Here is a 16,416-nt window from a genome sequence, read left to right on the forward strand (position 1 = left end):
CTTTAGTTCATACAAATTTCCAATGACATTTGCAATCGACGTACTGTCATGTGGAGGTAAAAGTGTTCAGTGCATGATTTTAATACTTGATTCACAAGTTATCTGTCAGACAACCAGGCTACTGAAGTTTCTGTCCAGAAGACTTACGTGATCAATCAAGGTCTGAATCTGTAAAACCTCTCTCCATTTGCACAACTTAACCCGTTGAGCATGAGTCCTGAGTATACTCGGGCAGGGATCAACGGGAAATGCATGTTCTAACAAAATCAGTCCATCCTCAATGGGTTAAACGAACAAGCACACTAAGGTCAAGACCGGAGTTACTTTATGAAATGAATTTAATCACTTTTACAGCCTCAGGGTTCTTTTTTTTTTCATTGCATAAACAGGATGGATTACCATTCAGTCTTGTCGTAATCCATGCCCCATTTACTGAGGTATGGGCCAATTAAACATCCAACGAGATAAGAACCGCTAGTCTAATATTTGGAGGAGATAAGGGAATGAAAACACAGCACGAGTTTTGTCCCCTGAGAAGTAATTAGGAGCTGATCAAGCGGCTGTGGATTGAAGTGTTATTATGACCTTTTGCTCCCCAGTGTCAAGTGTCAGGTGTCATAGTGTAATTTCATTTTTTTTTTTAATAGAATACAAAGTACACTTAAAGGGATCATATAGTTTTTGTTGAGACCTTACATCAGGTTTATAACATATTTTGATATGACAATGAGAAACCTCCTATGAAATATGAAAGAGCATGTAATTCCAAGAAGGATTCAACGTTTATGTGATGAAAATTGGTCTTGAAATGGCTGAGATATTTAAAAAAGCGATCCTAATAAAATGTGACAGGCTACGACTTTTAATAGTATCTCTTTGTTTTATTTCTATTTTTTGGATATCTCAGTCATTTCAAAACTGATTTTCATCAAATAAACTTTTTATTCCCCTTAGAATTGTATGCTGTTTAACATTTCATGTAGTGGTTTCTAAATATCTCGCAAAACATGACAAGCTGAATCCTACCCTCAACCGTTACTGTACAGTCGTACAAGTTGTACAAGTCCTTTGCTGAAAATAGTGAGCAAGCATTCACATTCACAAAAGACAGGGAAAGATTGATCAAGTTTTACAATCACTTTGGAGGTAGATTTTTGATGTTTGGAGTGTCACTGAGTTTTTGGGGAGTTGCTCAACAGCTTTTAATGAAAGTTGTGAATGTGTGAAAAACCTGGATGTTTTGCTACCAGTGTAAATCCCTCTACTGTTTGTGAGCAGATGGTGGAGGATATTTACCACACTTGGGTCTTTCAGATCTCACTGTCTTCTAATTTTACATTAAGAAATTGAAACAAAATCAGCTTTCCTCACTGGGGTTGTTATTGCAAAATTCTACGTGGTCTTAAGATGTAGGCGTTACATTTGTAGCAGAAACATTTGATTTCAAAATGATGCGGCATACTGTCGAGACGGTTACAGCGCGTTATTCCGAAGGTTCGTTATTCCAAAGGCTCTTTATTCCTAAGATTCATTATTCCTAAGGTTCATTGTTCCGAATTTCATTTTCGGATTAACCGATCTTCGGAATAACGAACCTTCAGAATAACACCATAAATTTTTGGATTAACGAACCCCTTTTCATTTTCGGATTAACGAACCTCTAGGTATAGGGAATTTGCGTGTTTCGGATTAACGACCCTTCGGAACAACGAACCTTCGGAATAGCAAACCTTCGGAATAATGAACAGCACCCGTCGAGACACTGTCATGACAAGTCTCATTTGCAAATGACTAGTGGAATAAACTTCAGAGCTTGGAGCAGACTCAGAAGTGTATGATGAAATGGGCCATTCATTGGAAATCACACTTAAAAAGAATTGATTCATGACAATACATGACATTAACAGTCTTTCCTAGGAAACATTAATAAGAGGCATATTAGAATGTCATTAATGCGAAAATTCAACAGTGTCTGTGTCAGATGTTATGTTTCTGTTCATTATCAAAATTAGATTAAATAATCATGATTTGGTAATGATGATGGAATTATGATGGTGATGATATATAAGACATTAATGATAATAGCAAACTATCAACATGATATTTTATGATTACAGTCAATAGTATAATTACCTATGACATAAGTATTTTTCTAACTATGCTAATCATACAGACATTGTTGACTAATGAGAGTTTTGATGTCAGAAATATTATCAGTGGTTTTGATGTTGCTGATTATAGGAGTATTGTATGATCAACTGCCACTAATTTATATAGGGGCATGCTTGTAATTATTTGTATTTTACATATTCCTTTAGTGGCAAAATTTGAATTGCTGTTTATTTTTGTTGTTGTCGTTGTTGTTGTTTAAAGACCTAACCGTAACACATTTTTTCAAGGATTTTTTTTTTGTTCCTTTCTATACAAGTAAGATTTTAAAGGTAGGGAATCCCATTTGCATGCCTTAAATGAAGAGTTGTATAAATACAGTGGTATGTTGAAGAGAGTATCATTTTAGAAACTCCCATAAAGTATTGAAAGTGGAAGGTAACATTTAGTACATTTTTATTGACCGTTAGATTTTGAATTGAATTTTTTTCGGGGCTCACCGTAAATTCCAGTACATTACTAGGCTACCTTTGCAGACCCATGCACTGCATGTGTGTCCATCATGTATATTTTGTGAAGAAAGTTCATCAAAACTTACAAACATTTCTATATACATTCTTGCCACACACTCTATATGCTGTTACATCAGCTCTTATATTTGTGTTTATAGATAAAAAATACAGAAGACTGCAACAAAAAGGCGTAAGTGTGGCTGACACACAGAACTACTGAGTAGTTGAGTTTTGTGCATTATTCAAATTGTAGATAACTGTTGACTTCCAAATTTCTCAGCAGTGGCCTAAACAAGTCCCCTGAGGTTCATATTTAATGTTTTGCTGCATTTTGGGAGGTCTGTAAAAGGTATCCCCTACCTTTAAGGAGAAGCTCTGTCATATCCTTTCTTTTTATCACTTTCCAAAGTTTAAATCACCATGTGCCCAGATAGAATCCCTCTACAGAATGAATCATGTTTCTTCTCAAACCGCGATTTGCCTGTGGCGGTGGCAGTTATGATGGGCGGGCAGATCGAAACTGAGAGAGTTCTAAATGAAGCTGTTATGAAGTGTAGGGGGTCAAGGGTCAAGCATTGTGCACCTTCTGGTGGAGACGACATGCTTAATTTTCATTTGGAAGCTGTGTCCCCCCTTGAAGAAAGAAAAAATGTCACTCATTCGTCAGACAGACAGGCAAAACTTTCTTTCCCTCAAAGGAAACCTTTGTCGCTTTGTTCGCATAAAATTTTGAAGTCTGTGACTGAATGGATTCATTCTGTTTTTCCTTGTTCACTTGCATTGATGTAGGATGATCTTTTTGATCAGTTGCAATCTATCTGTTTTGATTCTATTTTTTTCTATCTTTCATAGCTTCAGATTTGCAGAAGAAGCTTTATCTCATTGATTTGTGATTAAAGATGTAAATACGTAGGTTTTAATGTTTTCAGTTGCACATTTGTAAGTCTGTTCACCTTTTTACCACACAATTCTTCACATAACTAGAATATTTTTTCATCAAATAGGAATTCAATAAAGTTCCACGATAGGTTTCATTGAAGCCACTTTTTCTTTGTCCTGGGTAGGTAAGGTTTATTTCTCTTTGATTATTCAATTCACTCCAAATTTCATGAACTATCAACGGCACATGCCAAAGACTAGGTAAGCAATGCATTGTCATTATGATTTGAAGTATAATTTTTGCATTTTAGAATTGGACCTCAGAAAGTAAGGATAATTGATTAATGTGCTATATTTCCAAGTCTTATTCTCACAAATGTTGTTATGTATTCTATGTGGGGGTTTTTTTTCCTAGTATTGTGTATGGTTTAGAAGTTTCAATAACTCAAGGTTTCAAAAAGTACTGTGCCACAATTCTGCTTCATCTTGCAACGCTTGGCAGATTGTACTACATTCAACAAATGCTTTAGTTCCTTTTCTTTTCATTTCTTTTTGAAAAGTTTGAGACCTCCTCATCTTTCCTAACAAAAAAAAAACAAAAACAAAAGAAAATAAACTAACAAACAAAAAGACAAATGACCAAGTATATAGGAGAAACCAGATTGATAGCCATTCTTTTCTGCCTCATGTAATGGACACGTCAGTTCTGTATAGGGCTGCTTGGTGTTGATAGCTGCCTTAGTGGCAAAAAGACTTAAATCAAACAATCACAGTAATGATGTGTATTGTCTGTGCTTGCAGGTAAGCCTTCTCTTCCCCACATGGTATCAATGCTGTCTGATCCTTCTGTTTGGTGACCCATCTCTCACTCTTGGTATCTATTTTCCATTGTACTCCTAATCTTTCCTATCAAACATCGCTTTTAGACAGATTGGTTTGGATCAAGTCCCTACACAATGGATCAAGTCCCTACGCAATGGATCAAGTCCCTAAGTAATCAACTCAAAGGCATGCCCTGTAGCCCTACCTCCCTATATTTCAGTTTTGAGTATGAGTTGAGTCTTGAGTTGATTTTTTTTTTTAGGATTGCTTGTTTGTCAGCATTTGTCTTCCTTTGCTTGTCTGTTTGTCTGTTTGTATGGCTCTCTTAGCCAGTATTTCTTGAGCCAATTTTGTTCCTGTGCCTATTCACTCAAATGAAAGTTGTCTATTGATATTGAAGCTTGTATTCACAGTGTCTTTAAAATCTTTAGAAGGGATTAAAAAAAAAGATAAGTCCTTATTTGTCTTATCTCAATAAGTACAAGAGCTACAGCTCTGTTTATCCAGCTTATCATTCTTACAAACCAGTTTGAATGTTGACAAGTCTAGCATACATTATCTCTGCAATGCTCGGTAATTACGGTTAAGTTCCGGCATGCCCAAGTGACCCAGAATGAATGACAATCTGCATGATCAAGCATTCATTGCAAAATGGAGTTTTCTTTAAAATGAAGAAAAAATTAGAAAAAAAAAATTGAATACTGCTACATCAGATAAACAGAACACATTTCATACAAATGGGAATAATTTACAAGATGGATAACTTGAACTATGATGAAAAGATTATAAAAAAAAATCAATATTGATAAGGAGTTATCTCAATGGCAATGGAGATTCATGGCAAGTTACGGCAAAAGTTAAAAGTCACAAAGAGGCTCATTGTGCAATTACATATCATGTTCAAGTTGTATGATAAATAATCAGTAGAATTCCACTATATGTTTTTTGAAAGTTTGTATTCTCTTTGCATCCTTTACTGGAATTCCACTAATTTACATATGTCAGTGTAACCAATACACTACTCAGTAGAAACATGTGAAACTCTAAATATTCCCTTACTCTCTTATTTTGGGCCCAATTTTGATGAAACTACTTCTATTCTGCACTTCTGATTTATTTATATATATATATTTTTTTTTTCAAAGTCAAGTTGACCATGATGTTGGAATTGCGCTTTAAAGCCTGTAATCTCTTCAAGTGTTTTAGCTGACATACCTCCCGCCCCTTGAGATGGGAAACACTTGAAATAATTTCTCTCTGAGCTGCAGCAGTGATAAATCCTAAAAGTTATTTTAGATTCAGCAGTTCTGCAGAGGCCCATGGCAGTTTAGAAGTGACAAGGATGACTTCAATGTGTTTAAAGATTCCATCTCTTTACGATAGTTCAAAAAGTGTCTCATCACATAATATTTAACATGATCAGTCATCCATACCAAATAACTACCATACTTATATATTTTCTTGCTCTCAGTCATTTTTGTCCCTCATAAAAGCTGTATTTCTTGCTTTTTAAATTTTGTAGCTTGTTGCATTGAAGTTCGGATTTAAAAGGAAGATTTGAATTTATAGTTATATCAGACATTGTCTGACCTCACAATTCTTATCATTTTCTAAACCTAGCTGAATATATCTACCTGATCAGACTGGTATGAAATACATAGTAGTTTCTTTTAAAATCTAAGTTTGGGCACCAGATGGTAGGCAAAGGCCAGAAGCTACGATCATTTGTGACAATTCTGGAAGTCATAAAAGTTTGTCATGTCTGTGTAAGTTTATATGGGGGGGGGGGGGGGCAGTGTGCTTCCTGCAAACCATAAATAATAATTGTACAGATTGCACGGATACATCTATTCAATCATGAACAATGTTCAGTGCAGTTGTTCACTTGTACATATTGAAGGGAAAAAAGAAACTATGGATCAATGGCAACTTTACAATAATGCGACAATGTCATAATAGTAATCATATCACTCATCTATAATGGGATCACTGTAGCTTCTCATGCAATGATCTTTATTAGAAATGATAGAATGGTTGGGAATTTAGGTGAATCAGCAGTCATCAGCTCTACCTGTCTGGTTGTCAACTTAACCTGTTGAGGACGGGCTGATTTGGCTACAACAAACATTTCCCATAGACACCTGCCCGAGTATACTTGGGACTCGTCCTCATCGGGTTAAGAACCAAACTCCGGATGTCTTCTCACCAGTTGGACCCCAAGAGAGCCATCCCCCCTAAAAGAAACTTTATACGACTGCCTCCACTTTTGCGCATCATTTATTTACGGCAATGGACCGCGGTGGCAAAGAAAGGCATTTGTAAATGGTCAGCCATCAGCCTTCTGTAATCAGGCATTCTCACAATTCATCAATAGGAGTTTAAGAAATTGAGGATGAGTATATATCGGTCTCCTGTCATGCAAGAATGACCGCTCCTTCTTCTTCATCAGGAACAAAGAGTGAGAAGATGCTCAAGTAGATGCCAACTGCCCATTATATGAGGGAAAAGAAATCTGGGATGGTGGATGTATATAGCTGTGATTGGACACACTTGGGAAAGTTTTGAAGAGCTTTTATTTTTATGAAAACAGCCTCTTGGAATCATTCATTAGAGTGTAACTGCAGGCGACTGAGCTCACAGTGGGTGGGCGAGGAGACTTGACTTGACTTGGCTTGAACTGAAAGGAAAGTGGGGTTGGGGAGGGGTTTCAGCTAACTTTGAAAACCATGGTGATTAGATGTCATATCTCTTTAGATACTGAAAAATGCAGTGGGGCAGGATGTTCCATTGTAAAGTTAACCTGTGCATCTCCCTTCAGTGGGAGTGGTATGCACGTTAGTGTAAAACTGATATGTAAGAAAGTCGAACCAAGAAAGTGATCTCACTGTTCAACAAGCTTTTTTTTTCTGGCTCCAAACTGACAAAACATGATAATAACTTTATGATATTACAGAAATCTTCATCAGTTAGGGATGATATTTTATCACTTGGCTTCAGAAAGTCCACAAGAGTGGATGAAAGCTCACCTACAAAAAAAAAATGCAACAAGTTGGTAGAAGCCATAATCTCCTGCTGTATGCTATGATGTACCACTTTACATTCTCTATGTTTGCCAACAAACTATAGTAAGATCAAGGAGGTACTAGGCACCTTGTACCTCCTTGGTAAGATGATTATATCGGTGAAGCTGAAATGCAGTGGTCCTGGTAAAGTATTGACTGTGGATATATGTCCCATAAGAAAAGAAAACACGCAAGGAAAGCAAGGACAGTGAGTGAAGTTTGGAGGATAGCATCACCATGCTGATTTAAAGCAACTCCAAGCAGTGAAATATGCCACTAATTTCGGGGTACAAATGGAAAGATGGATGGCATGGCATCACTTTCAGATATGGTAGCAATGTGGAGCCATATTTCAAACCGTGATTGGGGAAGATATCACAATGATTTACACATGTATGTCAAGGGTTGCATAGGTATTCCTCACAGATGTAAATTTCTAATACTTCATCTCTCTCCCTCTCTTTCTCCATCTATCTATCTATCTTTCTGTGCACATATGTATGTATCTATCAATCTATGTATGTATCTTATCTATGTATGTATGTATCTGTCTATCTATCTATCTATCAATCTATCTATCAATCTATCTATCTATTTATTTATCTATCTATCTATCTATCTATCTATCTATCTATCTCTTTGTCTCTTACTCACACATGCATATGCACCTGTCTCCTATCTTTTCATATTTTGTTTCAGTTGTCTCCATATGTTTCCCTTGTTTCCTATTTGCTGCCTGTTAGTGGCCTCTGTTCTTCTGTTCATCTGTCTCCATTTTATCTCCCTCTCTCTCTCTCTCTTTCTTTCTCTCTTTTATTCTCTCTCTATCTCTCTATCCATCCATCTCCCAGTCTCATCACTACTTCTTGAGTCAGGTAGAAATCCAACAAATGTTTTTTTTTTTTTCCCTCTGATCCTTCTGTACATTGTGTAAGATCTCTTCAACCATTCATCTTCTATAATTCACTTAGATTTTGTTGTTGTTGTTGTTATATGATTGTGCATATTGTTGTTGTTAATATTGTTATTATTGTGTAATCTCACATGACGTCAAGTACCAGCTGTGGTTCTTACATCACAGTGGGAACAACTTGAACATGGCAGACTGACTGTCAGGAAACAAATTAGTGGGATTTACTGCCTCTCTTCTACTGCTCCCTCAAGACTCATTACATCTCCCCGGTACTCGTGTGTGAGGGATGATACCAGAGGGGAAGGAGTCAAAACTTTGGAGAGAAATACACTGTATATCGAAACATGACAAATTTCTTCTTAGAAAAAAACAAAAAACAAAACAAAACAAAGAAAACCTTCCTGAGATGTTCCTCTTTCTTTTGGGAATGGGAGTCCAAATCTTTCTTTTCAGCAATGAGTGACAATGGTTGACTGTTCCCTCTGATCGATGGAGGAGTTAACCGTGATGGAGCATTCCTGGAGTTTCATTTTCCCCTCCAGACTCCTGTTAACGAGCTTTGAAGACCCGATGATATGATAAGAGATTGCGTCTTCTTCACGGTTTGATGATGGAAGTGATCCATCAGTTGGAGATTAATTCCTCCTCACTTGTCCCCACATCTCTTTAAGTATTTTGAGAACTGTATAAATAGCATTTTTATGTCATTGAACGTTGGTTTGAAAGGGGCGTAACATTGTTGATAATGATGATGATGATGATGATGGGTTTCATATTTGTCATGATCATCTGTAATATTTTCCATATTCTTGATCATATTACAACTATCATCATTTTTTTTCAAATTATTGCGGTGATGATATAGAACATTTCTATCAGTGACTGCGGACAGTATTACTGCTAATATTATCATTATTATTATTATCATAATCATTATTGTTATTAATATAATTATTATTATTATTATTATTATTATTATTATTATTATTATTATTATTATTATTATTATTATCATTATCATTATTATTATTATTATTATTATCATTATTATTATTATTATTATTATTATTATTATTATAATCATTATTGTTATTAATATTATTATTATTATTATTATTATTATTATTATTATTATTATTATTATCATTATTATTATTGTTATTGTTATTACTATTATTATATCAATAGTAGTACTAGTAGTAGTAGTAGTAGTAGTAGTAGCAGTAGTACTAGTAGTAGTGTGATCATATTCATCATTATCATTGAGAAAGCCTCTTAAGTGTCAGCCTTGTTACAGTCAACATTTCATAATTCATCTTATGCATATTTGAACTTTCAGGTGGGTTAAAGACCACATAGAAGTAACACTGTGTCTTTAAACATATTTCTAACATGTGAAAGTGAGTATGTTGCCACACAAGTGGCAGGAAGATGAATGTTCACATGGACATGACGAAAGAAAATCTTGACGTGGATAAAAAAGACGAAATCCCCTCATTTTCAGTGCAGAAGGTGAATGTAATTAAAATAATCGTTACTGGGCATGTTTTTAAGACTTTTCTTCTTTGATACTGAAAGGGGGTGTGGCTTTCTTTTGTGGTCTTTTGTCATAAGGCTTCACAGTCCTCCGTAAGATCTTGACAAGAAAAGCATGATTCTGTGTCCTTTATGTACTTGTCCCTGAGCCCTTGGCATATGTACTGTAAGTAGATTCCCATCCCAGCAGCAAGATTTAAGATTATCAAATACTGTCAGCCCACGTTGATCGTTTAAAGAACTATAGTATCCAAAGATTTCGTTTTCATGTCACTGTGATCATTTTGTTAAGTGTTTTGTTGTTTTTAAAGATTCATTTAATCTATTCCATCAGAGCTCTATAAAGCAACTTGTGTGAAGGCTATGACTATATCACTACATGTCCCTAGTTTCTATTGATCAAATAATGTGCACTCATTTGATATTTTACATTATAATTCAAATATAAACATTCAGACTTATTCTGGATTATTTCTGTGTTGATTACGGTTTGTCATTGGCATATTAGTGTCTTTCGTAATTCACTACTTTTATGCATGACAGTATTCTTTTCTGGACTGTCAAAAATCAAATTGAGCTGTTTTGATCCGGGAGGGGGGGGGGGGGGGCAGTGCAAATTAGGGCATATTATATTATGAGCCAAGCAGGAAATAATATTATAGTGGAAAGTAACAAAGTCAAGTTGCTATGGTAGCTGCAAATCAACAAAACTGTGGAGGAAGTTGTTTGATATGGCATAAAAAGCATAGAAGACTCTTCATTAGAACTGGTCCCTGATTAAGCTTGGCAGAGTTATTTTTTTTTCCCTTTTAAGTTGACTTTCTGGGGGGGTTACCAGCAAAATCGAGGTACATGTACAACCAACATCTCAACTGTAAACCCCCCCTAACATGTGTATTGTTGTCTAAGCATTCAAGGATTACTGCTCTGTAAAACTATAATTCTTAACTACATTCATCTGCCGTGAACTTTAAAGGACAAGTTCACCGTCATTAACATAGGATTGAGAGAATGTAGCAATATTAGTAGAACACATCATTGAAAGTTTGAGGAAAATCAGACAATCCGTTCAAAATTTATGAATTTTTGAAGTTTTTTTACAGTCACGGCTGGATGAGAAGACTACTGCAGTGTATGATGTCACATGCGTACAACAATATAAGGAAAATATAAAGAGAATTTCACAAAATTTCATCTTTTGAAAAAAGTACACATTCCCTTGACTTGTTACTGACATATGTTATAGGTAATATTATTCCACTTGCCTTTAGAAAGAGGCAAGTCAAGTGCTCTTTTACAGTGTATTATGCGAAAAAAAGTGAAAATATGTTGAATTTTCTTTACATTTTCTTTATACTGTTGTACTCATATGACATCATGAGCCTTAGTAGTCTCCTCATCCAGCGGTTCCAACTCAAAAATTTTACAAATTCATAACTTTTGCATCGATTGTCCAATTTTCCTCAAACTTTCACTGATGTGTTCTACTAATATTGCTGCATTCTCTCAATCCTTATGTTTATGAAGATGAACTTGTCCTTTAAACTTCAGCCGATTTACCCCTTTCCCTCTGCAATGCTCATTATGTAGACTTAGACTTTGTATGGTACCCACCAGGTACCAAGAGAGGAATTGGGTTAAGGGGGGGGGGGGGGGAGACCAACTATAGCAGAAATTTTTAGATACTGTAAATAGTAATACACTGTAAATACAGGGAATGAAATTGAAAATCACAGAAAAATATAATCGCTATTATCCATTGTGCGATTATGAGTCTTATGTGCTGCATGAAATTTGGGGGCACTAGTTGTGGTATAGTGGATAAGACTCTTAACATTCAGTTGGAGCTCCCGAGTTTGAATCCTGTCAAGTGCCTGTGTCCTATGGTATCTCTGTATGTATCTCTAGCCTGGATAAAGAAGATCATACTGCATTGTTCTGTCTGTGGAACAGTCTTTTCTCATGGTTTAAAGGTGTTGAATGATACAGCGAGTTTAGTATTGTCAAATATACAAAATGTGAACAATAGTTATAATAAAAATGTTTCCAGACTAAACCATGTACAGAAAAATAGTGATATCTCCTTATATTTTAGGCTTTACTGCAAAAATTTTATTTGGTAGGATGTTTTTGTGATACAACTGACCTAAACATATATGCGTCAAAAGTGATATCTTGACAATTTTTTAAATCACTGCTCCCAAAGGTAAACAGGACCTTTAACATACTTTCGTACAAACATCTTGCCTTGTGAAATTAGGCATGAAGTCAAAGAAAAGCATATTCATTGCAGGAGGAATACCATTTCACAATATGGTTATGGTCTGTGGAGGATTTGAACTTACTATCTTTAGGATGTTTTTTTTTTATCTAAATGAAGAGGAATGAGCCTGAAATATTTAATTTTTTTATGTGTGTGTGTGTGTGTGTGTTTGTCTGTGCATTTGTGTTTTATGAATTTAATTCAGCATGTTGTGTCTGCAATCTGAACATATGTAGATTTTTGCATTACTTCATTTGGAGCTTGACTTTGTTTTTGTATCTGAAGCATTAAAGTTGATTCTTCTTTTCTTCTTTAATAGCGATAAGATACACTATAGAAAAGAGAAATTTTCATGTCATGCTTCTATCAAATCCGTTTCATTTTTGCTCTTAGTTGAAATTAAGAAAACAGAGGCCTGAACAGAGACGGAGAATGAAAACATGCCATACGGCATTAAGTGGTCCACATTTTGTAAATTTTTCACTTCCTCTGTCCCCTTCACGGCAAGTTTTCTTGTCATAACTCCCTGTCAAGCGTCTTGTTTACATTGGTCCCCGAGTTGCGTGTAGGTGTCAGTATCAGGAACAGACACTATTTCTTATACCGGCCTTCCCTCCTCCGGTGTGGAGAGCGCCCCCGCCTTGTTTTTCTGATTCCTGCCTGTCACGTCAGCATTGGTCACGGCACTTGAACCTGGATTATCAATCCGAACCCCTCCACTTTTCATCCTTGCAGCAGGGCCAAAATATTTTTAGCATCCCAGGTTTTTCTCCTACACGGTTACGCGATATCCAGTCGGTTGCCAACAATGTCAGGAATGGGTACACTCAATTGGCATCTTCATTCTTTCGTGTGAGCGTCGTCGCTGGCATATTTCGCCTCTTGTCTGCACGGGTAATATTCGGAACAAACATATTTTATTGCACCGGTGAAGATGGCTGACAGATCTTCCATTAGGACCCCACTTAAGTGTGGATGTGTCTTAAAGTGTAGGCCAGTGTTTTATGTCTGCTTCTAATGCTTTTAAAGTTGCATAGCCGAAGTGTTGCAAGTGCTATGACGGTTGAATGACTCTGTTATCACCCAAAATTTGCATAAATCATTTTGTCTAATGCTACAAAAAAATACATAAAATGTATACAGTTTTCTTCTGACCCATTATTTCTCCACTTGTTGAGATGGCTTGTGCCATTGAATCTTCAAATATGTACTTTGTACAAATCATCAATATTAGCTTCAAGTCTACTGATGTGGACATCAAAAATGAAAACAAAAAGTCCACCTATGAATCTCCTACAAGTAGGTCACAATGGCAGAAGCATACTGTACTTTTTTTCTCTTTTTTATTTTCTCTTTTTTATTTTCTTGTTAATGTTATTGTTATTGTTATTGTGTTTTCTAATCTATTTGTATGAGTAGCAAAGTGCACTTAGAAACGTCAGTATGAGGCGCCATATAAATGCAATTATTATTTATCACATTAATATATTAATTTTGTAATTATTATCCTTGTGTCAAACAAAGAGTGATTCTGATCAAAAAGTTGACTAATTGATTAATGCATTACTGAAAAAGCTGTTATTTTTGCAAGGGTTTAATTTTCTCAGATTTTGCGAATCACTTTTGGGTCGCAAATTTAACAACACGCGAAAATAACGCCACATGCTCGGGTATTAGTGCACGTAAATCAGTGTCAAATTGCAAAAACAGCGCCTTGCCAAAATGTCTGTGACCTCCTCATTCATGAAAATATCTGTACGTGAAAATGTCAACTTTTACAGTATTGTGCATTGTTTGCCAGTGCCATATATTTGACAAACTTTCACCTGCTTAGCAATGTGGAGGCTGACTTCAATATGATAAATGCTTACTTCCATAATTCATCATTTTATTCCTCTGATTTATATATGAGTCTCAACACATGGCTTATAGATACATTGCGTGGCACTGAATTCGAGTAAATAGCAGGGTATTTTGCATAGCAGTGCATTTTCTGAAAGGAAACACTCAAACATGATTATTGGTATCATAAAAGAGTTTACTGTTACAGTTCATTATTCCACAGGTTTTATTATTTCAAAGGTATGTCAAATAATGTGATAATGAAGTAAGGTTTGTTATTTTGAGGGGTCATTAATCTGAAAATGAAATAAAGTTTGTTATTCTGGAGGTTTGTTAATCTGAAACTGAAATGAAGTTAGTCATTCAGAAGGCTTGTTAGTATGCACTTTTGTTTCATTTTCAGATTAACGAGCCATATTTTGTTTTCAGGTCAACAAACGTTGAGAATGACGAGTTCTATTTCATTATTCATATCAATGAACCTTCAGAATAACAAACCTCATTTTGTTTTTGGATTAACAAATCTTTGGAATAATTACCATCACCTGAGTTTACTGAGTTAGTTTACTGAGTCACATTAGATACATTTCTGTTTTTTGAAACCCCTACCGTGCACTGCCAAATAGTGCTACCTTCTGATTCCAGGCTGGAGCCACCTAAAAAGTTTTAATTTTCTGAGGTGACCATCCTACAGTTCAATGGATCTGAAATGGGAATTGATTGTCAATACAACAAGATGAAGCATTTCCACAATATTCCCATTTCCACATCTTGATGTGTCAATATCTGCTACCACAATATGAAAGTTTGTGATTGTGGCCCTGGTTTGTCTGAGTTTTTTGATAAGTTGAGAAGGAGCAAGTAATAGCAGTCAAATAAATTGCATCAGTTTAACGTTCTGCACATTTGTGATCTGACTGCAGGTCGTGAGCAGACCAGAGACGAAATCAGACGAAGGAAGTCGAGTGGACGTTGATGCGGCTGCTGCACAGATGGCGTTCCTGTGATGTGTTGGCGGCGGGATTCGAAGAGGACATGATAGGGACGGGGAAAGGAAGGGGGAAAATAGCTCTGGCCCAGGCGAGGAGAGGAAAAAAAAGGAAGGACAGCTGTTTTTCCAATTCCCAACGCCTCCTCTTGCTGAGGAGGGGGTGGGGACCGCCACGACAACGAGGGAAGCTGTGTGATGCGTCGGTTATGAATGATGGTAGAAGTGGGAGATCATGATGCGTAATGAAAATTGATCGCCGGTCTTTGACGTTTCCTGTCGAGGGAGGGGCCATGGTGGAGCAGAACAGCACGAAGGAAAGATAGAGGGAGCGAAATAGATGGAGGGAGAGAGAAGAGTAAGGAAAAGAGTGAAATAGTTTGTTAGAGAGAGGGGGAGAGAGGGAGGGAGAGAGGGAGGGAGAGAGGGAGGGAGAGAGGGAGGGAGAGAGGGAGGGAGAGAGAGAGAAGAGAGAGAGATAGTTCAGTGACATCTGTGCACACCACTTTGTCCTGGTAAAGCTTTTAAAGAGGACAACCTGAGCTTGTGTTTCATGGTCTTCCAAATATTTGATGTGTCAGTTCACCTCTGTGACATCTTTATACTTGACTATGCTCCTCAATCTTGCACTTGGAAGTAAAATCGCCACAACTTAGTTAAGATGACTTTAGAACGAGGCCTTTGTTTCAATTAACCCTTATTGTGCCAAGTAGTCAAATGAGCACAAAGTTTACAGACATACAAATGGACAGAAATAAATGTGCCAGGCAGAGGGTTATGCAACTCCCCTCATTAAAATGGAACAAACATTTAGTCTCCTGTTTGGTCACAAAGTTTGGACCTACATATGACACTGTAACTCAATATCACTTTTAACAAAGTAGCCTCCAAGCATTCATGGAAGACAAATTTTGTATCATTTCTTATTGCAAAGTTTATTTTGAAGAACTTGTAACAGGTTCTTGGTTGTCCAATCAATAACTAGTACTACTAGTACATGTACATGTAACACATTATATTTGGATTGAATACAACATCATTCTGCTGATTGTTCTACGATACAGCTCTACATTCCTACATGTAGCTCTGTCAGGCAAGCCGTTATGTGGCTGGCTATAGTTAATGAGAGGCCACAGTGGATTCATCGTGCTGATAGACTACATGAGACACTGTCCAGCCATGAATCCTAAATTTTGGTTTGAATATTCCTTCGTACACTTAGACTTCATGATTAGGAAGAGGATTTAATCCTGCATGCATTCATTCTTATATTCCCGTATGAGTTTATTCAGAGTTTCTATTTTCAGCAAATATCTGATGACAAATGTATCATGTTTATCTGATTTCTCATACTTTAAGTGGTACCAGGAATGGCCTTGGTAATGTTGCCATGATTTTTTTTCCCCATGAAAGCAGTATTCCCATTTAACCAAGAACAACAACAATTCAGTTCTTTTGGTGCATGCTTGAGATAAATTTTATTTTTTGTA

At 36.3% G+C, this 16,416-nt stretch overlaps 1 protein-coding gene across 1 annotated transcript in view; it reads left to right on the forward strand.

The window, feature by feature from the left end:
* LOC140232685 (ribosomal biogenesis factor-like) overlaps positions 1-15,289 on the forward strand; it is an 89,002-nt gene extending 73,713 nt beyond the window's left edge. Inside the window, exon 4 of the mRNA XM_072312797.1 lies at positions 14,862-15,289. Within this exon, the coding sequence (XP_072168898.1) occupies positions 14,862-14,945 (84 nt within the window). The 3' untranslated portion in view covers positions 14,946-15,289. The remainder of the gene's footprint in view (positions 1-14,861) is intronic.
* Positions 15,290-16,416: the final 1,127 nt, after the last annotated feature.

The sequence above is a fragment of the Diadema setosum genome, chromosome 9 (assembly GCF_964275005.1).
Source record: "Diadema setosum chromosome 9, eeDiaSeto1, whole genome shotgun sequence".
NCBI lineage: Eukaryota > Metazoa > Echinodermata > Echinoidea > Diadematoida > Diadematidae > Diadema > Diadema setosum.